General features: G+C 44.4%; 1 protein-coding gene across 1 annotated transcript in view; it reads left to right on the top strand.

Moving 5' to 3' along the window:
• LOC138513428 (dihydrofolate reductase-like) overlaps window positions 1–27330 on the top strand; it is a 427393-nt gene that overhangs the window by 137333 nt on the left and 262730 nt on the right. Inside the window, exon 3 of the mRNA XM_069628273.1 lies at window positions 10180–10229. Coding sequence (XP_069484374.1) covers window positions 10180–10229 — 50 coding nt within the window. The remainder of the gene's footprint in view (window positions 1–10179; window positions 10230–27330) is intronic.

The raw sequence follows: 27330 nt of genomic DNA, 5'->3' as shown, positions 1-27330 counted from the left end.
GGTAAGGGCGTGTATCCTCTGGGCCTGGGTCCAGTGTGAGGTTTGCCGTCTGCCTCAGGAAGCAGAATAGTGTTCAGGATCCAGGAAGGAAGCACTGCAGCAGAATCAAGGAATGAATAGGAGCGTAAACTAAACCCGCTAGCACAGGACCATAGGCGCAGTCCGGGATGGAAGGAGAAGGGAGCTCAGAATTGCGAGAGCAGTTCAAAGGGGGCAGCCTGGAAGGGAAGGACAGAAGAAACTGGAGAGGACACTGACGAAAAGGGAGCAGTAACGATAGCAATCGCTAGCAACATGAAACAGTAGCGTTGAGACGCGCAGAGCCGCGGGGGCGTGCCTATTTTCTAGAAGGCAGAGCGTCCAGGGTAAACGCTAGAGAGCAGCATTCCTGTGCAGGCGGCCATGTTGGAAGGATTACTCACCCAATGTTGCGTTGCATTATGGACCATGAAGTCCATAGGGGCGAAAGTGGCGATTCATGACAGCATGCCCCCTCCTAAGCCTCGATCCACCTAGTTTACCTGGATTGGTGAGATGGAATCTTCGTACCAAACGGGGAGCGTTCATGTTGGAGGTTGGTTCCCAGGTTCGTTCGCTGGGGGGTATTCTTTCCATTCCACTAAGTATTGGAGTCGGCCCCGTCTGTATCTAGAATCGTATATCCTGGAGACTTTGTATTCAATCTGATCATTGATGAGCACAGGGTTAGGTCGAAGAGTGGATCTGGTGGAGGGTACATACGGTTTCAGTAGAGAAGTGTGGAAAACAGGATGTATCTTCTTCCAAGATTCCGGTAGCTGCAGTCGAAAGACCACTGGTTTGATGACTTCCTTATGGTGAAAGGCCCGTAATACTTGGGAGCCAGTTTATTTGGCCGCAGGCGTCGAGGTAAGAGTCTCAAGGATAACCAGACCTTGTCCCCAATTCCATATAAAGGGCTGGGTCTTCTCTTGGTATCAGCATATCTTTTGATGTCCGATCTGGCCTTTTCCAAGTGATCCTTGGCATCCTTATGTACATTCACCAGACGTTCAATCCAGGAATCGACAGAGGGTGATGGGGTAGGATAGCTGGTAGAACTGATGGATGGAACCCCTGGTAGCAATTGAAAGGGCTGGTCTTGATGGCGGAGTGATCTGAGTTATTGTAAGCGAATTCTGCTACCGGAACCAAAACAGACCAATCATCTTGGACCTTGGCTGCAAAACATCGTAGGTATTGTTCTAGGGTCTGATTTACCCGTTCGGTTATACCATTGGTCTGAGGATGGTACCCTGAAAACAAGGCACATTGGATGCCCAACATTTGACACAGATGTTTCCAAAATTTGGAGAGGTACTGAGGCCCATGGTCGGAGATGATCTTAGAAGGAAGTCCATGAAGTCTGAATATATGCTTTAAAAATATTCCAGCCAATTCAAGTGCCGATGGTAACTTGTATCATACTGGTGAAGTGTGCCATGTGGGTGAATAGATCAATGGTAACCATTATGGTAGTATACCCTCTGGATGGAGGTAGATCCACGATGAAGTCAGTGGCAATTATTTCCCAAGGACGTACCGGCAAGGTGGGTTGGAGGAGAAGCCCTGTAGGCTTTCTATTATCACGCTTGAATGTATGCCTTTACACCATCGACCATCTTCGGCCACCAGAATTGTCTCTGAATGGAGCGGAGAGTGGCGGTAATGCCTCTATGCCCGGAATGAAAGGTATCGTGACATAGTGTTATGATCTTGGTTCTCAGTCTTTGTGTGGGTATTGCTAGTCTCTTATCCTGGAAGAGGTAACCATTCTTTGAGACCAGGTTCCATTGGTTGGTGTTGATATAATCCTGCCAAAGATCAGAAGATGGTGTTTCGATACGGATATCCTCCAACAAGGAATTGGCCTGGGCTATGACAATGGTATTGGGAAACATTTTCGGAAAGACACAAACTTCATCAGGCTCATAATCAGGACGACTGGACAAGGCGTCTGCGATTACGTTATTGGTTCCAGGGAAGTGCTGTATGTGGAACTGGTACTGGGCAAAGAAAAAGGCCCAGCGAGCGTGACGACTGTTTCTGCATTCCAAGGACTGCAGAACTTGTAGGTTTCTATGATCGGTTCGTACCTGGGCCGGATGTTTGGCACCTAGGAGTAAATGTCGCCAGTCAGTGAAGGCCTGTCGGATGGCTAGTAATTCCTTCTCCAGGACTGAGTAATGGGTCTCACTGGGAGTCAAGGTTCGGGATAGATAGGCGATGGGGTGCTCCATCTTGTCTTCGAATTCTTGCTTTAGAACTACCCCGATAGCATAGTCTGAGGCGTCCGTTTCCACCAGAAAGGGTTTATTTATGTCTGGTTGAGCCAGGAAGGGGGCTTGGGTAAATCTTTGTTTTAATTCCTGGAAGGCTGTTTCTTGAGCAATAGACCAAATGAATGGTGTGTCTTTCTTCAGCAGAGCGACAATGGGATGCACGATATCAGAAAATGTGGGAATACATTTCCTGTAAAAGTTTGCAAGTCCCAGGAAGGATTAGATCTGTTTTACTGTGGTAGGTGCTGGCCAGGAATGAATTGAGGCTACCTTGGCAGGATCCATTCCAATTCCTTTGGAACTCAGTACGAAGCCAAGGTAAGGAACGGTCCGGACATGAAAGAGGCATTTTTCAGGTTTGGCCAGGAGCTTGTTCTCTCTTAGTCACTGAAGTATGGCGTTTACATGTTCTTGATGGACTTGGTGTTTGTTGGAATAGATGAGTATGTCGTCCAGTTACACTATGACAAAAAGAAACAGCATATCCGAGAAGACTCTGTCCATGAAGCGCTGAAAAACCACAGGGGCGTTGGCTAGACCGAAGGGCATGACCAGGTACTCAAAATGAACAAAAGGTGCTCTGAAGGCGGTCTTCCACTCATCCCCTTCCTTAATTCAAATAGGATGGCAGGCACCTCGTAGATCGAGCTTGGTAAAGATTACAGCACCTCAAACAGCCTCCAATATGTCAGAAATAAGGGGTAGAGGATACCGATCCTTAAGGGTACACTGGTTAAGACCTCGGTAGTCCAAGCAAGGTCGGAGTTCGTTAGTGTCTTTCTTAGGCACGAAGAACAATGAGGCACCGGCAGGGGATTTTGAAGGACGAATGGTTCCATTAGTGAGATTAGTGTCCAGATATTCTCTTAGGGCTCTTTTCTCCGGTTCGGATAGTATAAACATTCTGCCAAATGGAATCACTGCCGAGTCTTCAGTGTCAATTGCACAGTCCTCCGGTCGATGGGGTGGTAATGATTGGGCAATGGCAGTTGAAAACACATCAGAATAGGATTGATAGATCTCAGGTACTTGAGTAATGTTGGAAACACACAATGGTGGTGGCTCGGGAGTCTGGGAGTCCACTGGAGGATCTGGCACCAAGCCTTGAGACAAACAATGGGTCAAGCAGAATTCTGAACCTAGAAATAGGGATCCAGATGCCCAATTGATATACGGTTGTGCTTCTGGAGCCAGGGCATGCCTAGAACCATGGGGTAATGTGCTGCTTTTATGATATCAAAACACAGTGTTTCTTGATGGTTATTTATTGAGAGCAATAGTTCCTTGGTTTGGTAGGTAATGGGTCCGGAGGATAATGGTTTCCTGTCGATTCCTTCGACAGCTTGAATCACTCTTTTATTTTCTCGGGGTATGTTGTGCCTTAAGGCCCATTCATGATCTATAAATACTCCCATGGCACCGCAATCCACTAGAGCTAGGATGGGAAAAGTGTCCTTTTTGGTGGATGACAAGAACGTTTGCAGAACCACCATAGTATTCTGGCGAGGACAAGTCAAGAAAGGAACAGAAGTGGAGCAGACATCTTTCTTCCGAAGCTGTGCTCCACTCAAGATGATGAGCTGGTGTTTCCCGAACGCCGGGGTGGTGCTATTGGGCAATTCCTTACAAGATGTTTATCGGAAGCACAATACATGCAGAGTCCGGCATTGATTCTATGGGTCCTTTCTTGTGGGGAGATCGGACCCCGAAAGTAGTCCAGCTGCATAGGTTCTGGATCCGAAGATGGTTGAGTGGATGTTTCCTTAGGGCTAGGGTACTCCATGGTTGGCTTTGGGCTCGTGGATTTTGTTTTTCTTTTCTCAGCCTTTCTTTCCTGGATTCGGAAATTGATCTGTAGTGACAAATCCATCAAGGCCTGAAAGGAACTTGGACGGGCCACTCTGGCTAGCTCGTCCTTGACTTCATCATTCAGACCTCTTCGAAACAGGGTGAAACTAGCCTCCTGGGACCAACCAGCCTCTTTAGCCACTTGCTTGAAACAAGTCACATAGATAAGCATATCAAGATTTCCCTGTTGGAATTCCAGTAGTCTCTCCTGGTCGCTATAAACGAGTTCTGGCCGATCAAACATGGCTTTGAAGGCTTCTATGACTCCATCTTAGTTGTCCAGGAGTGGGTCTCCTGCGTTCACCAAGGGGGTTGCCCACGCTAAGGCATTGCCAGAAAGGTGTGATATCATAAACCCCACTTTAGCCCTGGGCGTGCAAAAATAGTAGGTTTTAAACGTGAAATGTACCAGGCAGGAATCGAGGAAGGAATGCAGAGTTTTGGAAGAGCCATCGTACTTGTCCACTATACCCCCAACCAGGGCACTTTCCTTGAATGCCGAATCCCGGGACATAACGAGTTTAGGGCTGTGTTTTCTGCCTTGAGGCTTTGAACCTCAGTAGTTAATTCTTGCATTCCTCTCACGAGGTCCTCGACTGCAGCCTCCATGTTAGGCTCAATATCAGGTTCTGGGCGTCTCAAACTGTCACACTCAGCCCTTTTTCTCACCTGTTTTTCTCTGAGTTGAGTCTTCTTGGGAGATCTTTCCTTCTTCCTGGTTGTTCTGGACTTGTACAGGTAAGAGCGCATATCCTCTGGGTCTGGGTCCAGTGTGAGGTTCGCCGTCTGCCTCAGGAAGCAGAATAGCGTTCAGGATCCAGGAAGGAAGCACTGCGGCAGAATCCAGGAATGAATAGGAGTGTAAACTCAGAGTTTGGAGTAAGTGGGAAACCCGCTAGCACGGGACCACAGGCGCCGTCGGGGATGGAAGGAGAAGGGAGCCAAAAATAGCGGGAGCAGTTCAAAGGGGGCAGCCTGGAAGGGAAGGACAGAAGAAACTTGAGAGGGCACTGATGAAAAGGGAGCAGTAACGATAGCAATCGCTAGCAACACGAAACAGTAGCGTTGAGACGCGCAGAGCTGGAGGGCGTGCCTATTTTCTAGAAGGCAGCACGTCCGGCGTAAACGCTAGAGAGCGGCGTTCCTGTGCAGGCAGCCATGTTGGAAGGATTACTGACCCAATGTTGCGGCGCATTATGAACCATGAAGTCCATAGAGGGTGAAAGTGGCGATTCATGACAATAGCCCACTCGAAAGTCTCTGCAAAATGTTTGATGTCTTGTTAGAAAGTGGCAAAGTGAACAAACTCTGAAATGTAGAATGGTCAAGATTAACCCCAATGAAAAGGGGAAGTTAAAAGGTTATTGCTTTAAGAGGAAGATTTCTTTGAACTTTTCTGGTTGTAGTATTGAACCACCAAGACCAAGAGACACTGGGGCAAATAACATACAGGAGAGCTGAAGTGAAAGTCAAAGTGGTCCTGCAGAGGTCTATGGTAAAAGTTTTGCTGAAAGGTCCGAGCCCGGCTAAGGCAGACCGGAAACATGAAATAAAATAGGGGAAGGAAACTGCTAACGAATGTGAATAAAGCTTAGGGAATGGTGAATACGAGGTCCGAGCCCGGCTGAGGGAGATCTACGTTGAATCAGGTACTTTTTGTTGAAATGTCCGAGCCCGACAGAGGGAGACCCACGTGAACTGTTGATGCTTTGAGAGGTCCGCGTCTGACAGAGGGAGACCTACATGAGCTTTTGTTGAACTGTGAAAGAACTTTTCGAAAACTGGAATAAGTGACTTTAACGTGGAAGGCCTAACAGGCCAAGACCCACGTTTTGAACTGCCTTTTATTGATAACCTGAGCCAGAGTGTATCATCCTGTTAACGGGGGCCACTTTACTCTGTGCTATCCAACATGGGGAGAAGAGCTGACTCAGCCACCATGATCCTTTATGTTATAACACTGACTTTCCTTTACATACACATTCCCCTTTACACACTTTTTGTATAAGAGATAGGGCAGGCATTAGGTTTTGTTAATATAGGCAATTTTGATTTGACAAAGACTGACTAGGACTGTGTTTTCTTTATTATTTGATGGTAGAGACCACTCCCATCATAGCACTAGGGCAAAGTAGGAGTTTTTCCAAACCCCAAGAATTTAATAAAGGTTTTCAAAACTTGTAACTCTTGTGTCAGTGTCATACTTCTGATACCAGGCCTCCCTTACAGACTCTAATCTTTACACGGCAGCTTTTATTGACATACATGCCAATATGTCGGTGCTCACCCAGGCCTGTTTTCATTATTTACCTTCTAGGATTTGCAGACCCAGATTTATCATCGAAATGCAAAGAAAAAGAAGACTGAATGAGCATCTTCCAAATGTCATGGCATAATGGCATGTTTGTGTTGATCTTGATCTTTCCTATGCCCTCTACCTATTGCAGCCCCTGCCTAGCTGTATTAGAACCTTTATTTGCTAAAGGGTGTCATAAAGCCAAATCATGATAAGCATGGCCTGTCAGGAGAGAGTTTAATTGCAAGTAAGATTTATTATAGTATGTGTAGAATGTTAAAGAAAGGGTTATGAAAAGAAAGCTATAAAAGGCTACAACTTAAATACAGTATCTTCTCTCCACTTCTTTGTTTTCTCAGACCCCAAATGTGATCTCTATGCAGCATTCAGTTAAAGTATTATTCAGTCTTAAATATGGCAGGACAGCAGCTGTTTTTTTGTCCTTGTCTACAAGTATGTCCGAGTAGTCTCTTAGGGCCTGATCACGACCGCCGGCGGTATTAGACCTACTGCCGAACTCCCCGGCGCTAATAGCGCCGGATCACGAGTTCGGCAGTAATGTAATTCCCCATACCCCATTGAGCCCATTCGGCAATGCCCCATTCCCCATTGGGCTCAATGGGGAAAATTTGCGCTCTTATCGCCGGCGGATTTTCCGCCGGCGGTAAGAGCGTGAATTTTTGGCGGTTTTCCCCCCCAGCTCAGAGCTGCGGCGAAATCTGCTGAAGTCCTGATTTGGCGGATCCTTAAATCCGCCGGTAATAGCACCGGATTTAAGGGTTACCGCCAACGTCGTGATGAGGCCCTAAAGTCTTACATTTTGTAGGTTTACTTCCAGTTGATAATGAGACAATCAAAATATCCCTGATGATTTTTTGGGGGAAAAAACGAAATGAGTCTCTTGGCAAAGCATATGTCACCCCCCCATTCCACTGACATTCACATAAGTTGAAACCTCATGTAACCCTCTGGTACTCTTCTGACAGTTTTTGCATTGGTTGAGTGCCAAGCTGGTGAACTACTCCTCTCGCAGTTTCCCGTGGGTAGCAGCCAAACCAAACCGTGCCAGTTATTTCTGTGGGATCAGTCCCTATGTCTCCGCCAGGCCAAGACCACCTCTGAGCTGCCACAGGCTGGTGTCAATGACACTGACACCTCCATGCCTTATGTTTCCTGCCACTTCCACCCACAACCCACTCTCACTCCTACTTGATGATCCACAACAGAATTATTACTAAAGTACTGTGTTCTACTTCCTCTCCTCTTTCCTCCATTCTTCTATTTTGCTACTGTACCTCCTTAATGGTTCAGCACATGCTCATTCCTCCACACATTCCATGATTATCCTTATTTAACACAGGGATGATCTTCTTTATTTCCAGATCTTCAGGCCCTGAGTTGACCTGTCCCCCAGTCTCCTCCTGTACTCCTTCCTCTCTGATGCTTCTCCAACTATTTCTTCCAAAACCCTACTTCTCAATATTGTATCTCCTACTTCACTCTCCATGGATGATCCTCTCCTCCTCCAAACCTCTATGGATGTTTCAGCTCTATTCTTCCTCAATCGCTCCAATCTCCTTCTGAATACTCTACCTCATCTCCTCAATCTACCCTATCTCTCCTCTAATGTCCCTCCACTCCTTCTTTATGGTGCTTTTTCCAACCTCCACCTTCTTTCTTCTGATGGTTCGTACTTCTTTTTTATCCCTCTTATCTCAAACCTTCTTCGTCCCTCTGGTGACCTTCCTACAGTCTCCCTCTGTGATTTCTTCCTCCACTTTCCCCCAAATACTCCTCTTTACCTCTTTTACTCTCCTCTCCACCTCACCTGGCTTCCTCTTCTGTTCCTTCACCTCCCGTCAGTACTTCTTCACAAATGTATGTTTTTATATCCTCAACTTCTCCTTACAACATCTGGTTCTCTCCTCTCAACAATTTATCTCTTCTCCATTTTCTAGCTGTTCCAAAGATTCTCCAGGAGCACCTTCTGATTACTTAACACAACACTGCCCCTGCTTACAGTTTTATATACCCTTGGTCACTTCTTACAGACTTATTTCCTGCCAGTAATTGATTGGGGCATAATGGTGGTCACAACTAATGAATGCTCAATTCACTATCTTCGAATGCGAAATAAGCCTTCACATGGCTAGTCCGCCATCTTTGTTTCATCAGAACCACATGTTCTCATTGGATCGCAGATGCAGTGTCCTGCAAGCTAACCCAGCACAATCTCCCTCTCTGATGTTAATGTGGTGATCCCTGTCCCCTGACTGTGGCATGGTGAGGGTAGCAAGGAGATCCTCCCCTTACCAACCTGAGGCTGCACACGGTTACACCCATCCCCCTTGGCCACTCCACCACCCACCTTAAGGGTCAGGCTAGGGACTTCATCACAGCAAATATCTCATAATTTGGACACTTGCTCAGACATGGGACCAGTATGCCCTTCACATGTTTGAATGCCATGGCAAGGCCATCTCAGCCCTTCTTTAGTCCAATTTTGATATAAGCTGAATGCTATTAAATTAGGTATTAATTACACCAGTTATTCCAGTAATCACCGCATGAAGCACTATATAAGAATAGAAATTATCCTTATTTTTATCAGTACAGCCGTCTGTTTCTTCCAAGCTTGGCTTGTTCTGAAACCACCTGGATAATTTAGACATAGGTATTAAAGCGTATCAAGCTTTAAGATCCTTAGTAGTATTATTTTTGTTTCTTCAAATCCTACTGTTCTGATATAGCCTTTCACAGTGTGAGCTGTATACCACATGGTTGTATCTACTCCCTTTCACACCAGGAGGAGGTCTTCCTTAAAGAATATGTCAAAGAGGTATTACGCATAGGTCATATATGGCCATCCTGTTCTCCGGCTGCATCTCCTATCTTTTTTGTACCAAAGAAAGGGGGGGAACTGCGTTCATGTGTGGACTATAGAGCCCTGAAGGTCATTGCAGTGAAGAACCAGTATCCACTGCCATTAATATCACAGCTGCTAGACCAGTTGCACTCCTCGGTTATCTTCACCAAGCTCGATCTATGAGGAGCTTACAATTTTGTCCGTATAAGGCATGGCGACGAGTGGAAAACTGCTCCTGAAGACCAAAAATGTTTTGTTTGAGTACCTTGTCATGCCTTTCGGCTTATGTAATCTCCCTGCTACTTTTCAGTACTTTATCAACAATATCTTCCGGGATATACTGGATTATTTTGTAGTGGTATACTTAGATGATATACTGATTTTCTCTGAGACATATGAGAAACATGTCACCCATGTATGCATTGTCTTGCAGAGACTGAGAGAAAATGCGTTGTATGCTAAACCTCAGAAGTGTATGTTTCATGCTTCTTCTGTTGAGTTTCTTGGATTCATATATTATCCTCACAAGCGGTTCAAATGAGCGATAATAAAAAGCGAGCAGTGCTTGACTTGCCACCACCCATGACAGTAAAAGCCTGTGTGACCTCGGTAGATGGTTACCTTTGAGGGGGGGACTGTCACGGTCCACCCACCCTCAGTGCCACCTGTCCCAATCTCTCTGCCTCTTATAACTCCTTGGCCATCAGATTTGTATCAGAAACGTACATTGCCACCTTCAGGTTACTTCCAAAGTTGTGTAAGCAAATCAGATGGCGTTTTTTTCTTTTTTAAATATTTGTTTAATCTATGCCTATGATTAATGCCTAGTTGTATTCAAAAGCTATTTCAACTTGCTTATGTATCCACAGGAATGAATTTAAGTACTTTTTAGACAAAATCACTTCAGTCTCTAACCCTGGTAAGTTTTCATTGTATTTCTATTTGAAAAAAACGTAATGGCTGAATGTTGGTCTGTTTTGCCTGTGCACTAGTATTTTTTATTAGACAATGTTGTTGAAGAAGTTGTTGCTGATAGAACCGAATCTGAAATAGGCCATATATCGTCAGTAAACCGTGTAACATTATGTTTCATTGTTTCATGAGTCATGACTCTCGTGGTCGAAATGTAAATTGTGCAGCCTCTCCCCAGAGTCTGCTTAGATTATACTAAACCTAATAATTCATATTGATTTTGTAATAATTGTTTGTGGCATGTCCTTGTTTTTCTCTATAATTGGATTGTTTTATAGTGTCTTATAGCCTAGATGAATAGGCCTTAACACAATGTGTCACATAAGATCAATTCCCTTGTTACTTAATTGAAATATAAACACCAGATAAGTTAATTCAACAAATAAAATCCATTTACAATTCCAATTTTTGTATAATGAATACAAGGCTACCCATAATGATCTTGAACAATTGTCCAAATGCAGGCGCTCCCAAAGAGTTTCCCAGGGGTGTGGTATAAGACCCTCAATGAAGTTGGTAAAGTTAACATTTCTGAGAGGAATCGAGCCTGGGCATTTGCAGACCAAATTCTTTAGCGTCTCCACAGAGACAGAACATTGACTACAAGTGGCGTCCTGAACACCTTCAACCTTCCAACGGTGTTTGTTCTCCATGGTCAGCAGCAGGTTTAGCCGAAAGTGTAGCAGGGTTCTAGCAAATGCCCAGCATGGATACAACAGTCTGTAAGAAGCACAGCATCCTAATTTACGATCAAGCTTATTCATTTCAAAATAGCTCCTATAGATTTTTTATTTTTCATAAGTGCAGATCCAGTCATGTAGACAAAACTTATTCTTGGCCAGCAAGTTGTCAAATGCGGCTTCTTCAAAACTGGTAGGTGCCAGCTTCAGATATGTGTCACATGACTGAATCAGTGACTCTCACAGAGGGCCTTGGTCCTATCCATCTACTCAAAGATGAATTTTGGAGGAGGATTATAAACCTGTAGGCACAGCTGTGTCTTTTTCCAGCCTATTTCCAAATGCATTAAATTTGAGCTCAATTTCGTTCATATGATTGCTATTGGGATTGATTTAGAGAGCCCAAAGGTAGTTTCAAAATCATATTCAGCCAACTGGTACTAGGTCTCCAGCCCGTAACAGATGGTTGGGACAACTTTTGACTCATAGAACGTGAACAGGGGCTTCAGTGAAAATTTGACAAATCAATGATGTAATGACCTCATCATATGCTTTGTCCTTGCTATCCCCTGTTTGATCAGAAGGGTTCTTCCTATTGACCCATAGATGTTGAAACCCAAATATCTCAAATTCCGTACTTCTTGAATATGATTGGCACTCAGCCAGCTATTTGACAATTGTCTACAGCCTGTGTGGAACACCAATATTTTAGATATCGTGGTGTTGATGATCACAGCATTTTTTGCAGCAAAGAGGCGAAAGGCCTTAGGTAGATGATGAATACCAACCTTTGAATGTTGCAAAAGGAGAATATTGTCTGCATTCGTGACACAAAGAATGTTGTGCCCAACCACTCAAGGAGAAAGAAACACTGCGTCCCCAAGTTCCACACCAATATCTGATAGAAATACGTTAAATAATAGGGGTGCCAGGACACAGCTCTCGTGCAAACCATTTGATGTTTGGATGATTAGGGAAGTGTTTGACCCCTACTTAATTACACTCATAGTGTTGTGTTTGAGTGAAGTTGGATCACGATAGACAACTGATTATTTGGAATCCCCCACTTTCTCAATTTAATCCAGAGCATGATTCTTTTGATTGTATTGAAAGCCATCGATAACTCGATAGAGACAGAATATAAATCAGAGATGCTCTTTTGCCATACCCTCTGCTGCAAGAAATTGATTTTAAAAAACTGTCACTGTTGTTCCCACCCCTTTGCGGAAATCAATTTGATTTGGTTTTAAGACACCTGAGTTAACTTCCCATTTGGAAAGGTAAAGTAGGACCAAGGAGTCAAACATCTTAGACTTCGTGTCTATGAGGGCTATAGGTCTGTAGTTGAGAGGGTTGAGCTTGTTTCCCTTTTAGAAAATGGGGACAATCCACACTGCGTGCCATGCATCAGGAACATTTCTATAGACTAAGGCTGATTTGAAAACTTTATATAAGGTGGCAGCCCAGAACATGGGATCAGCCTTTAAGACTGCATTACAGAGCCCACTTGGGCTGGGCACCCTGGATCGGCTGACTTTACGAATAATTGTTTCAATGTCCCCACAGTCAAAATCAAAGTCTCACGATCCTACTCTACCTCAGGATATTGCAGTGACATACAACTGAAAAAAAGTGATTCCCCCATTGTTCTTCCACCACAGGACAGTCCTGTAGTATCGCATGACTATTTTCCTTCTCGTTTATAATATGACAGAAATTCCTATCCGACTTTTTCAAAATTGCAGCTTACATACGCTCCCCTGCTCTCTGGTATCGCAGCACGCGCAGGCCTTTTAGTTTGCTCTTAAAGTTCCTCTTTTCCTGTCTTATCCATAGCATGTAATCAGAGGCACTCAGATTTTGGCCCTTCATGTTTGTTTGCATTTTGCGTTTCTGTAGCTGTATTTCGGGGATGTAGGTGTCACGTGTGGTTATATCATGAGACCCCGGGCTCTTGACGCTATAGTCTCATGCCACACATTTGAAAATAGGGCATGGTGAGCAGTGATATCATTGTCTCTTCTTTCCCTTTGATACCAAGCCTCTGCAAATGAACCCACTCATATTTTTTTCACTCCAGGTTAGTCTGTTTTTGGAGTTATTTACAGCTAGGCTTTCCACCAGCCCCGATGTTTTACCCAAGTCTGAGCATGCAAACTTACCCCATAACACTGAGCTAGGTTCAGCTTTTACAACTTTAAAATTCTCTCAACAATGAAGTAGACCCTGAGAAACATAAACGAATCGATCGTGGAGGTTTGATTACCACAATACAACATGGTTTTACCATCCTGGACACCCATTACATTCCCATTTAGTGGGAAAAGATTGTACTCTCTCAAGATTGTCTCCCATATCACGCCTGTGGTTCCCCATATATGTGTGCTAGATTCCCCCCTCCAAGACAGTCTATGTTGAAATCGCCTGATTGCAACGCGTGATTTGACCATAAATCCTTCTGGTTATGTGTTAGCATGGTTTCCAACCATTCAACTATGACCCCCTGTTTACAATTACAAAGAGCGCAGGTGTCATTGAGTGGTCAGTCTCACAGCTTGAAGATAAGGGCGATAGGAAAATAAAGATTCATTTGAGACAACCCATCATTGCTTTGCCACTATCAGCAGATGCTGGGGCCTGCCAGAAACATTTACCTAGGCATTTTGCTAGCATACCAGGAAGCCCTCAATAATCACTTTGTATGTCAGAAACAACTCCTGTATTAAAATCAGCTCAAGATCACCAAGTTTCTTAATGCCATTTTCCTGCAAGGAGAGGTGCTTGAAACCATGGGAATTTCAACTTGCAATACTAAAAACCAGATTTTTCAAAGTGGGCATCCGTAACACTTATGGTTTCTTCTGGTTCCCGTATCCATACCCACGTTCCCCTCCCCTCAATATTTGACTGGTCAGTTACAGTTCTTGTACTGGAGAGGGTACTGCTACGCCTTGACCCTTCCCGGTCCTCAGCAGGCATGGTTACTGGGCGAGAATCGGTAAAAGCACGTACGTCAATGCCCCTTGATCTTAAGTCATTGATGTGTGACAAAAAATGGTTCTGGTCCTGGGTAGATGGAATGTCAATCACTGCCATATCCAAGTTATGGTCGGATATGAGTTCCACTCTTGAGATGTCCATTGAGGTAATTCATTAATCACAGCGCCAGAATCTCATGTAGCTGGGAAAAATGGTGCTGTGATTCATGTCCTCTTCGTCGTGGAACACATTCCATCATAAACCGAATGTTCCCTTGGCAGTTCTGTAGAGCACCCATTTCTTGGTTCGAAATTTGAGCTTCTGAACCACCTGCAGCTTCAGCCCCTACCCTTCCATCACCCCATCTATGATCATCTTGTGATATGTTTCCTACTTGTATGCATATGCTTCTCTGGAGGGTTTGGTGCCACTGGGAGTGGTCTTATGGCTTTTTCGTAGAAGCAATTGATGCCTGTGGCTCTCCTGTTAGATCATTTGAGCTTCTTTCGGACATTGCTCAGACAATTTCGTTCTTTTGTTGGGAAATACTGACTTGAGAACAATTCTCCTGCAGACACTGGTCTGTTTGACAGGCCATCTCTAATTAAGCAATATGCCCGGAGCGGCAGGGGGCATTACCGACTCAGGTAATGCCCTGGGGCCCATAGTTATAGGCCCGAGCGAAGTGAGGGGCATATAGCTATTAGTACCCCGGCCTGCAATATCTGCGTGACCGGGTCACTAAAAGCATTTTTTTCTGTCCCGAAACGTTTTGGGGCAAAAAAAACAAAAAAAAAACTGACCAAGTAAATGGCCGCCGGGAAAGGGAAAACGGAGTCCATTTTCCCTTTGCATGGCGGCCATCGGGAGCGGACGCGCTGGGAACAGAAGTGTTCCCAGTGTGTCTGTTCCCGAAAGAAGACGGAGAAGAAGATAAGTGTGGTTGGGAGGGCGGAAGGGAGGGAAAGGAAAAAAAATAACATACCTGGGTCCCCAGCGGGGATGATAGAAGCCTCCAGCCATGTGGAGGCGCGGAGCGGGGATGGCCCGCTCCGAGTCTCCACACGGCTGGAGGCTGCCATCGTCCCCCACGAGGGATAAAGGAGCAAGAAGGTAAGTGGGGTGGGGAGGGCAGGGAGGAGGGAGGAAAGGGGAAGGGAAAAAAAATCTTACCTGAGTCCCCTTGCGGGAGCGAATGCAGCCTCTAAGCCGTGGGGAGGCTCGGAGCGGGGAGGGCCTCGCTTAGAGCCTCCTCATTGGCTGAGGGGCTGCCACGCCCCCTGCCGGAGACAATGGCAGTGGAATCCCGATCAAGGGATACCCTCCGGGTAATGCCTCGACGAAGGCCAATCAGAATGGTTCTTTCATTCTGATTGCGCCCTCGCCGGGTACTAATGACCAATAATTGCAAATTAATTAAAATAGAACATTTCTGGCAGGATAATGTTCCAGATATACACCATCACTTGAGGAAACGGGAAACACAATTATTCTTTGTTTGGAATTCTTTCTTTCAAATGAGTCACATGACAACACAGAAATGAAAAGGGTTATCATTACTCAGGATTCGTGCTTCCAAAGCCAATGCCAAAGTTGCTACTCATTTACTCCCTTAACCTGTAATAGTGTTTTCACATCTTACAATGCTTACAATGCTAACATGTTAATGAAGCTTTTTCATAACCATTTCCTAATAGGAAGTTGTATACTTTGTCCATTCTTTGTATCGTAACATCTCTTTCTTATCCCACCTGCAGCCCATTTCACTTTCTTCTCCCACCTCCATCCCATTTCACATTCTTTTTTCACCTCCAGCCCATTTCATGTTCTTCGTCCACCTCCAGCTCATTCTTCTCCCACCTATAGCCCATTTCACGTTCTTCTCCCACTGCTAGCCCATTTCACTTTCTTCTCCAATTTCCAGCGAATGTTACATTCTTTACCCACTTCCGTTCCACTTTGCTTTCTTCTCCCACATCCAGCACATTTCACTTTCTTCTCCCATCTCCATCCCATTTCATGTTATTCCCTCACCTCCAGCCCATTCTTCTCCGACCTCCAGCCCATTTCACTTCCTTCTCCCACCCCCAGCCCATTTCACTTCCTTCTCCCACCTTCAGCCCATTTCTCTTTCTTCTCCCACCTTCAACCCATTTCACTTTCTTCTCCCACTTCTAGCCCATTTCTCTTTCTTCTCCCACCTCCAGCCCATTTCTCATTCTTCTCCCACCTCCAGCCTACTTGGCTTTCTTCTCCCACTTCCAGGCCACTTCGTTTTCTTCTCCCACTTATAGCCCATTTTTCCTAATTTGCTCTGTCCATTCCACATGTTTCCTTTAGTATGATGGGAGAAGCGGAGGTTGTACTCCTATATAAAAAAAAAAACTAGGGGAAGCAACATTTGAAGATAGTCTTGAAGGTTACCTATTTCCATTGTGCCAAACATCTGACTGACAGACTATTTTAACTAACTACATTTCTCTGTCTCTTCACTCTATACCTAACCACATCTTCATTTCATGACCTATGAGCTCTGTACCTACAATTCGCTAAACCATTCTCCCTAGTCAATATCAAGCATATCTCTATACTATGACCAATTTTCTACCTAACTGCACCTCACTACTTGACCCTCCCCACAACACACCTGACCCTCTCTCTATTTCACGACCAACACACTCCACAACTACATCTCACCACTCCTCTTCTCCCACTGCATAGCTGACCCCATCTGAATATTCATTGCTTCAAATAGCAGGTGAATAATAGCACCTGTTTTCACATAACTGAAAGAACGCTATTTTGGTGGTTTATATAGTTTTCATACCAGAATCTGAGCACTGTAATAATTGGTATCGTTGATATTACACACTCATTGTACTTAGATTATCGTACTCGGTTCGATGAAAGGCTGAGGGCATGGGTGTAATTTTAGGGGGCACATGGGCATTTGCCCTCTCCACCCCCAACCTTTGTGGCACACCATTTTGTCCCACTCATTTTGCAGGTGCCACTTTCCTTTAGATGTCATGTTCCCCTCAACATTTTCAGCAAAGTTATTCCATTGGCTGAGTTGGCCCAACTAGGGCATCAAACCTACATCTCACTGTGCCGTCCGGTTGCCAGTATGAGCATGTTGCAGTTTAGCTATCCTGCCAGCCGTAAAGGAAGTAGCCCCATAGGTAAGCCAGAATGTATGGTAGCCACAAACCTCCAAATTGAGTCCATACATTCTGGCAACAGAACAACACACTTTGATAATGTCATGATATTGCAGTACACATTTGTTTTAATCATTGTCAAAAGCAGTTTTATGTGTCATAGGTCATCCGATATATTTGAGAGATTTTTTGACAATCAGTTAATGAAATTATGCAATATTTAGCTCCTCTTCTCAGCATAACCTTTGTGTGAATAAACTGAAGCCATTAATGATGAATTTCTCATCAACACATTGACAAACATTAGACGCTGAAAAATGACCATCAACAAGGCAAAGCTTCTTGAAACAAGGAGGAACACTAGGGGGATTCTGTTCTTGCAAGGAAAAAGACAACACATCACATTTGTTGATATTTATTATCTCATTATTTATTTAATTGTTTTTTTTATAATGCGCCTAATACCATATCTGAGTTTGCTTTCTAAGCGCGAATCCGAGATTCAAACTTCTGTTGCTCTGTGTGGTCTTGCTTCCAAGCCCAGCGCATTGCCCCTGTGCTAGGAGTTGGACAGTAATTTGGTGGTAAATCTGCTGCTTTACCACAAAAAACATTTATGGTTACTGCCACTCAGCCTTGTGGGCTTACCACAGGATTACGAGTGGTGGTAGGGCGGTGCAATTCCCCATTTGTGGAGTCCATAGAATTGGATGGGGATTTTAGCGGATTTCCAGCGAGCAGTAATTCCACTGTGGTAAATCCAGCCAGTTTTGGAGGAAAAGTGAAGGATTTATTGCTAGCTTTTTGCTGGAGGTAAATCCTCCGCTTGTCCTCGAAAGCTCAGAATTTGGCAGTGCAGTAACAATGGTGGTAGAAAAAACAGTTGCGGTAACGGAATTACTGTCACTTTTTACTGCTTTGCCAAAGTGGTAATGAGGCTAATAGACTCAATTAACTCGTAGAACACATGGGTAGATCCTGGCATAGTCACTTTTGGGAACTTTACAAATTCTAACAGGAGGGGAATTTCAACCACGATACCATGGAGCTAAATTATTTCATAAGGGCACATTCTCAAAAACCTTTTTAGTGCAAACAATGGCATGTGCATCATTGGCACTAAAAAAGATGCAGCCCATTCTCAAAGGGCTTTTGAATGAACGCAGTATTGATGTGCACATTCAAGTACCTTCTTTGACCCGTATGCACATTTTTCGCAAATCTGGTAGCATTTCTGCAAATTTTAAAGCATATGTATCAAAACAGACCTTTAGATAGAGGATGGCAACACACTACTCACTATTGTCTCTTAATACTTTTTATTTCATCATACATTTTATGGTACAAAGACAAACTTGGTTTTTCTCAGACAATATGTTCAATTAAATACTCCACTTCAATTCCTCCATCGCTCACACGCACTCATCCATCCGTTCATACATTGAATCTATTTCTCCATATTAATACACGGTTTCATAGTATATACAACCATCTAGCACAAAATATTTACAAAGTGTATCTAGCACCCTTTTCCAGTACAAGTGTTTCTATCTGTGAAGACCACAATGTTTTTAGTCGACATGTGTTTCAGTCGGTTATGCTGGGCTTTGAATCTGTAGCCCTGTATTGACCCAACCTTCATCAGGACGGAAGCTATGTGCAAACTGTGCCTGGCTTCAGGGTAGATGGAGTGAGAGATATCATCTCCAAAAAGAATTTTATAGGTAGTACAACAATTCTGGACAATTGTCCCGAAACAGCTCAGCTTGTTCAATATCTTCTGGGCTATGCTGCTAAATGTAGCCACAGCTAAATGTGACACAATCTTTCCTTTCAATCAGTAAATGCACTTTATGTAAAAAAAAAAAAAAGAAAATCGGTGCAACATGCACTCTATGCAACATGCACTTTATCTGTTGCCTTGCATAACGGGCGCTGTCCAGTTCTCAAATTACCCGCTGACACTACACAAGTCAGCGCCAGCGAGTAATTTCAGAACTGGACAGCGCCCAATGACTTTTGCTTTACTTTTTTATCCCTGTTTATTGCCCCCTAAATACTCCTCAAACATTCGAGAGCTTTTTCATCTGAACATATTTACTGAAAGACTTTTGCATCCAAAAATTCATTGAATTATTTTTTCAATGAAAATGTCTTTCAGTAAATCATTGTAGCTGAAAAAGCTTCTTTTGGTGAAAAGACTGTATACCGCAATTAAAATAAAGTGTATGGCCCCCTTGCAGATCCTGGGCACAATGTCGGTGAGCAAAAGGAAATAAATGTTTAAAAGGGAAATCCACCATTATCCCAATGCAGCCCCTGCACTTCTTGAACCAGCTGACTCGTTCAGTGTGGATGAGGGACAAGATCCCTGGCCATTTGACGTCCAGGAGTCATTTCGAGGCAGAGTCAACAGTGACAGTACAGAGGCTGCTGTTAACATGTCAGCGGTTCCATTCATGAGAAAGAAGAACTGAACTGGCACAGGTCCAATACAGAACTGGACTGGCACATGCCTTGATGCAAAAACTAGAATAGGGTTGCAGCTCTGTAAGTGTGCTTGTGGGCCCTCCAATGCAGGCTGTGTCCTGCCAGTGGCCTCTACATGGAAGGGTGAGTACGAAGAAGTTGCCACACACCCTGCCACAGTTGTTGGGGAAAAGGAAAGAAAGAACAGCACTCCTGCCTGGGGGAGCATTGTACGAAGTGGCCTAGATTCCCTGTTACCTGTGTCAAACCATCCAACGTCTCGCTGCCCCACACCCCCTACTAAGAAGAAGTGGAATGAGCAAGAGAGGGTAGCAGCTCTGTATGAGTGCGTGTGGAACCTCCTGTGGCACGCCTCAGGAAACATGAATGTGGCACAGTTTACACGACCTGCTACCTGTATCTCGCTGCCTGCCCCAACATCAAGGGACTGACTCAGACTGAATGTGGTGCAGTCTAGATGCCTTCGACCTGCGTCTCGCTTCCTGCCCCAACATCAAGGGACTGACTCAGCCTGAATGTGGTGCAGTCCAGATGCCTTGCTACCTTTGTCTCGCTGCCTGCCCCAGCATCAGCGGACTGACTGAGCCTGAATGTGGCGCAGCCAAGACTCCCTGCTACCCACGTCTCGCTGCCTGCCCCAATGTCAAGGGACTGACTGAGCCTGAACGTGGCACAGCCTAAACATCCTACTACCCCTATCGCTGCATGCCCCAACATCAAGGGACTAAGCTGATGTGGCCCCTGGTGCTCCCAGGTGCGGCTTTACCGGCCTTTGAACTTTGCCATCAATGGAACTTTACACATGGTAGTGACTATCCTGATCGGACACTGATGCAAAGTGAACTGGTCTCCTGCAGTCCTGCAAGTATTCAGAGAAGACTTAGTAAACATTTGTTTAGATGCTGTGAGCCTGCATGTAAATGATATGCTTAAAGTGGTCCCAGTTAAATGGATGTGAAGCTGTGCTCCCGTAGTTTGTAGGCATGCTCTAAATGGTACCAGCAGCTAACAAAGGCGTCATTCAGTGGTTGAAGTTCCACTTAACCCAAGTTAATAAAGGGTGTTGTAAAATGTGTTAGAACTGCCAACATTCCACCAGCAGTTCACCAACCACGACTGGCACCCACTTAATATGTGTAGAGTGTTTGATGTGTCATATGTCTGCAACTACCTGAGTCCCTGTGTATGTATCAGTGGTCTATGCCACTATTTGTCTACCCTACAATTCTGAAGTGGTATAAGTATTTTCATTCTGTAACGGGGTGAGGAGGATCATTTATGTTTTAGTAACATGTGTTTTATTAGTTATGAAAAAGGAGGAGTGTTATGTGTGTCCCTTCCAAGTGTATTGCCCTTTTAAGATGGGCCATGACACTGACATGGCCCGTCCTAATAAAAGGAACAACTGCAGGCACGTGCGACAGAACGGCTGCAGACTCCAACAATGGAAATCCTGTTGTCTCTGTCTCTCACTTTGGGCCTGCATGCCTACACTGTGTGATCACGGTCCTGCAGCCCTTGCCTGCAGGCCCACACCGTATGATCACAGTCTTGCAGGTCTCTGCTGGTCTGCGCCCCTCCAGATCAGCCTGGTGCCCTGGGTCCAGCGGAGGCACACTCCATCTGGATGCTTCAAGCATCCATGGCGCCCCTGGCACCAAGGCTCGTGTCCTCACGGCCTAACAGGGTCTCGCCCTGCAACCACCTGTATGTCCGGGTGTTCCTGACAAACCAACATGGTGTTGGGCCGCCCAGCACCCGTGGGGCTGGCAGCGTGACCACCGCTGGCCCCACAATAATAAACATGAGGCAGTTCTCGAGTGATAAGTTTTTGGGGCCAGGGACTGAGTGCCAAGAGGCAGGAGAACATAAGGGGAGGGCCGAGAAAGGAGGGTAATGTGCTGCCCAGAACTCCAAGGACATGCCCCAGTGTTCTAGGACTGAAAGAGCTGCTGCAACGCTCTGTGTGTGTTCCACATGCTTTTTGTGTTCACACTAATTATGATGCTTTAGTGAGTGCAAATAGTTAGCATTAAATATGTGTACACATACCGCCCACAAACTTTCCAAGCTTCTTTTGCTGCTCATTTTTTTAATTTTAATTTTTTATTTTGTATATGGTTAAAAAATCTTTACAAAAAAGAATATCTTGGTTTAAAAGAAAAATATAAAAACAATGTTTTAAACTTCATAAAATTGAATAGCCTTAAACTTAAAATGTCACTATAACAGTATAATGATCGCTAACATTTCCTTTGCTTCAACTTTTCATCAATAAAATGAAAATCAGTTTGATGTACATCTTTTGCTGCTCAGACTTTTTATGTTTGTATGAAGTGCAGGTGAGGGTGACATTAGCATGATTCTGTGAAGTGAGGTGAACACAGAATCATACATACGGACACGCCCTATAACAAATAAAGAGAAAAAGGATCCAACAATAGGAATTCTCCCATCCCTCGCACACTGTCAACAATAGGTAGGAATATACAAATATAGGTCAAATAGGATTAAATACATACTATTCAAGAGAAATAATTCCAGAAACTATGTATTCAATAAAATACCCAAAAATGTTTGCATAGGCAAACATGTAATTCATAAGTCCAAGATATAAGGTACTGTGGCTTTAGGCGTTTCAAGGGTTTTCCCTCTTCTTCAGAAGCAAGGCTTGAACTGTCGATGATACACAGAAGGTAGTGGATACTTCAATTGAATTGGGTGCATTGGAAAAAAAAACAATGAGATAACATATATATCAGGTTAGCTGATCCTTGTGATAATTAACATTCCTACATTTGAAATATCACACAATTAAATCGCCACGTGGCCACAATGGTCCATTAAAACATAGGTACTGTCATATGTAGGTTTTATAAAGTATTAAAGGAAAAAGACATAAAAAGAAGTAATTACAATCTATGTGTATGGAGCATTTGTTCAGCCTTATGGATTAAATGAGTTCGTAGAAATTGATCTTCAGAATGTCTCAAAGTATATGGAACAGGTATTGAAACGGATAAGTACTAAACTAATGGGAGTAATCTCAATGGTAATACATGTCAGCTCGTACTATATAGGTTAAAACCATTAGGCTGATCATTAGGGAAAATTAGAAACAAGACTAACCCATTGATGCTAAGTAAGGTCCTTGGTCGAATGGTCAAAAAATGCAAACAGAAGACGATAGAGAAAATGGCAAATCAATATACTCACTCAGTTAGTTGTGCCCAGGTGTCATGTGTAGAGAACTAGAAAAGTAGCCAAAATGTGTGCTGCTCTTTAGAACATAGAGGGCTCCACTTAGGAACCTAACAGAGAAAAATTGGATATTTAACTCAAGGTTTTAAGGCCGGGTATGTGGATACGTTTAGCAAAAAAAACCTGAAGAGGACAAACACATAAGGTCTCCTTCTCAAATAATTCATAATAAATATCTAAGTCTCAGGAAGGATTAATTAATTAGCCGTAATATATGTCAATGGATAACCAATGACGTATAAATCAAAACAGATAGGCATAGATAGTGAGGACCACATTACATGTTAAAAATGACTAGAAAAAAAGAAAGAAAAAATGTGTGTGGCTATCAAGCCAGGATAGCCAAATATCCAAAATAAGCTATTCCATACCCTAAAACAAGGAGAAACAGAAGTGTACCGCGTCCACGCGGTCTAACTGGTGAATGGTACAAGCTTAGTGAGGCAGCTCATCGTATGCCGATGTATCCAAATGCATTTCATCAATACACGTATCAACAGTATAATGAAAGGACAAATGGCGCTGTATTTCACAACTGGAGCAGGGACATGGTGCCGTAGAGGCTGCTGCTACCGTGCGTGTCTTCTTTCCAGTTCACAGTATGGCTCCCATGAGAAAACTCAGCTCTTCGCAGCCTGCAAAGCTCCACGGGTACTCTTCAACCCACGCTCCTCTGTACCTACCATGACCTCCAGCACTCCTACGCGTCACCCACACCGCATCCAAATGAACAGCACCATCTACGCCACATACAACCCACCATGGCTCTAGTGAAGGGAGCATTCTATGAGCGGGGGTGGCGCGGGAGTAACCCGCAGGCCGCAGCAACAATCCTCAGCTGATTCAGTGAAACAAAATGGCTGCTTTGTGGTGAAAAAGCACAACTATCCAACCAATCACATCACCGGGACATCACACTGCATATCCAATCAAGTACTGATTCATCAGAATACACTAGACACACACCCACGAATAAGTATATGTTAATGTTTACAGACATTTTGCCAAAAACGTATTTAGAACAGTAACTTGCTTATTTGTATTACAAATACATTACAATATGTAACATAACTGAAACCCTTCGGCAAATATTTGTTAAAGTATCAATCAAGTAAAAATCGTTTTATTAACATTAACACATGGCGTCCGCCAGATTGGATGTAAAAATGGCTGACAAATCCACCACACTGTATAAATTCAGCCAAAGAGTGCAAAAAGAGGTGTGGTTGAAAGGAAAATGGGTTGTAATGGGAGTAAAATCCTATAGTAGCCACTTAGAAATGGGCGTTAAATGGGTGGGACACATAAGCAAACTACATAAATCCATCCTCATATGTCAGCCTGCATTGAAAAGCATTACAAAGCCTACATTCAAAGCCCCTATTTCAAGCTCTCATGTTAAAGCTCTTATTTTAATGACAATAGTTTTGGCTGTAGGTAGCGCTTTCAGCGGCAACAAATAGCCAAAACTAAAAATGATTGACTCCTTATCCATCATCCCGCAAACTCTTAAAATGTGTCACATTTGGGATTTATATAGAATATTTCACAAGGGATGAAAATGATATATAGTTTCATCAGCGCCATAATAGCTTCACTTATTGGGACGCTGTTTCAACGAGTTCCACTGAGAATGGTGATGTGAATTGTGTTCGTAGTTGGAAGTCGGGAGGGCTTGTTTAGACAAAAAGCGAGGTTTTTAGCACCTTATAGAAAGGCCAGTAGGAGGCCTCTGCTCTCAGCTCAAGCGGTAGAGAGTTCCAGGGTTTAGCTGTGACTGAAGGGAAGCTGGAGCCTGCTCCTCTTGCCCTTTTTGTCTTAGGCATTTTAAGTCGGTTAGCATAGATTGTCCTTACTGGTCTGGTAGACTTAGATCGTTCGATCTTCTGGCATAAGTATTGTGGAGCTGTGTTGGAAAGGCATTTGTGCGTGATGGAGAGAGTTTTGAAAATGATCCTTTCCTAATAGGTAGCCAATTAACAGTGTCTGAGATATAGGGCCTCATTACAACTCTGTCAGTAGCCGTGCTGTGCCGGAGTTGCATTTTTCTGGCACCCGTGAATGGGTAAGAACCGGGTCATGCAGAGTTAGGCAGACGCGGTACTTACCCATTTTCGGGTGTTGTAATCAAGGGCCCCCTCATCCCCATTCTGCCCCATAGGGCTGAATGGAGATGGGGACGTCGGATGCACCGGCACATGAAGAGTTGTGCCGGTGCATCCGACGTGCTGTGCTCGCGGGTGCCGGTCAGCCCGCCAGGAAAAACCTGATGGGCTGTCCGGCACCCACGAGCACAGCCTGTTTTATGGCGGCCCGGGAACTACGGTAACGGCATGCTTACCGGTACCGTAGTTCCCAAGCCACCATGCTTGTAATGAGGCCCATGGACTCTTTTGGATATATTCAGAGCTGCTCGAAGAGCATTGTTTTGGTTAGCTTGCAGTTTGTTTACATTGTGTTGAGATGTTCCACGAGAAGGACATTACAATAGTCAAGTCTTGCACCGGTGATTGCTCTTGCAATGGTTAGGCAGCTTGCTTGGGAGAGGAAATGTCTGGCTGCGTCGATGAGTTTCGTCGTGTATGTGGCCGAGGAGGCGATTGCATTCACTTGCTTGGTGAAAGAGAGGGTAGAATCCAAGTCTACCCCAAGAGTCTTCGCTGAAGTGGATATTGGATATCTTTTGAATCTGCTTCAGAGAAACAGCCTTCAAGAAATGATTGCTTGCAGTAACATGTCACCTAAAAGTTTAGGAGCCTATAAATGATGTGATCCTAAATAGGGTGACCAGCTGTGCTAGTTTTGGGCAAAGTCCTGGTTTTTCACAACATGACCCCCATCCCTCTTATTTTCTGTAAAACTCGGAAATGTTCCAGTTTCAGGAAAATGCTTTAAACCTTGATACCAGAGTCAGTGGTCATATTGTACGAAAAGAAGCAGTGGTACTATGTTTCCTGCTGGCCCACCCCTGCTCCCCACAAATCCCATTTCCATGCGTAATACAAACTTCATAGCTGGGTCCCGCCTTTACTTCATTTCACCCCCACCACTGTTTAAAGGCTGAAAGAAACACAGGGAAGGGAAGGAAAAGGCTAAATGCATTTTGCACAACCCTCGTGACCTTTATTCAGTGTCCCCCACAGCATGCAGCTTTAGGCAACTTCCCCTTTCTCATCACCCTCCATTTGCACCTCTTAAGGGACACGATAAAGATTAAAGCCACCCCTCTCGTCTACACATTAACTGCATGTACAGCTGTGCCTGCAGTATTTTCGCATTAAATTGCTTAAGCGTAAAAGAAAAATATAAATGACTGCAGGTGCAGGGCATGGTGGGACATGGGAATGGGCTTTTCCCCAAGCAGGCCACTGAAACAATAACAGCCACCGAGCAGTTCCACGACGGCTCCCCATGATGTGAGGGTGGGGCCGATCCAGCGGGTCCCAGGCTTAAATCCCCAGTAAGGCGAACACAAAAAACAAACGCAAGTTTCAACATATTCCTACACTTTTATTTTACAATGAAACCATTCTGGAATGGTTTCTTTTTAAATTAAAAGTATAGGAACTGTAAAAATAAAAGAAAAGTAGAGGAGCACCGGTCCAGCCCACTTTGACCACAGAGCTTTTCTGATAAGTGTGTATGAAAGTCACGTTACACTTTTTAGGGAAAGAAATATGGTGCACTTTTTGTTTTATGTGGCACAACTATTTGTCCCTGGGGATAGCTCAGCGGCGACGTGCTCCCCTTGGAAACAGGACAACATGAAGCAATGCTCCCCTTGGAAACAAGACGACATAAAGCAACACAGGTTCGATCCCCGGGTCCACGCTTAGAAACCGCTGGTTGGTAAGCGTGCTATAAATACGCAACTAAGACCTATTCCTGTAACAGCGCCTCGATGCCCCCGGCTGTGTGAGGACTTTAAAAATGCAAATAAATAAATAAATATCACCAGAAATATATTCTCGGATCGCTTGATAACTGATGTTCCTTTTCACAATCATTATTACCCACAACGTGGTACTTGGTTCATCACATGAGGGTTTGGGGAGAGGGGGAGGCTGAGGTGGCCTGACCACAGTATCAAACCCATGACGCATGGCAGCATCCTGTTTCTGAGGTGAGCATGTTAGGCCTAAGCGATCCTCCTGGCTGAGGGAGAGACTACATAAACCTAAAACCTACGCCTCTCTTATTGCTGTCACAAACCGAGATGGCTAGAAAAAAGAATCAGATGATCGTGTGTTGATTTGATGGAATTGAGTCAGGGGAGTTGCTAGGTCTGGAAAAGACCGGGGGCTACGCTGATGTTGGAACTGTTGGGACTGGGGGCTAGCTAGTCTTTTGGCTGTAGCTCCTGGGTTTCTATCCGGGGCTACAACCAAAAGATCAGGGGCTATAGCCCCTTTAGCCCCCCCTAGCAACGCCCCTGAATTGAGTATTTCATGCAGAGGGGAAGGAATAGAAGGTGGAT

This window comes from Ambystoma mexicanum, chromosome 12 (genome assembly GCF_040938575.1).
Source record: "Ambystoma mexicanum isolate Mex_15411 chromosome 12, UKY_AmexF1_1, whole genome shotgun sequence".
Lineage (NCBI taxonomy): Eukaryota > Metazoa > Chordata > Amphibia > Caudata > Ambystomatidae > Ambystoma > Ambystoma mexicanum.
Note: the sequence above shows the minus strand (reverse complement) of the source record. Positions and strands in the feature narration are given on the sequence as shown.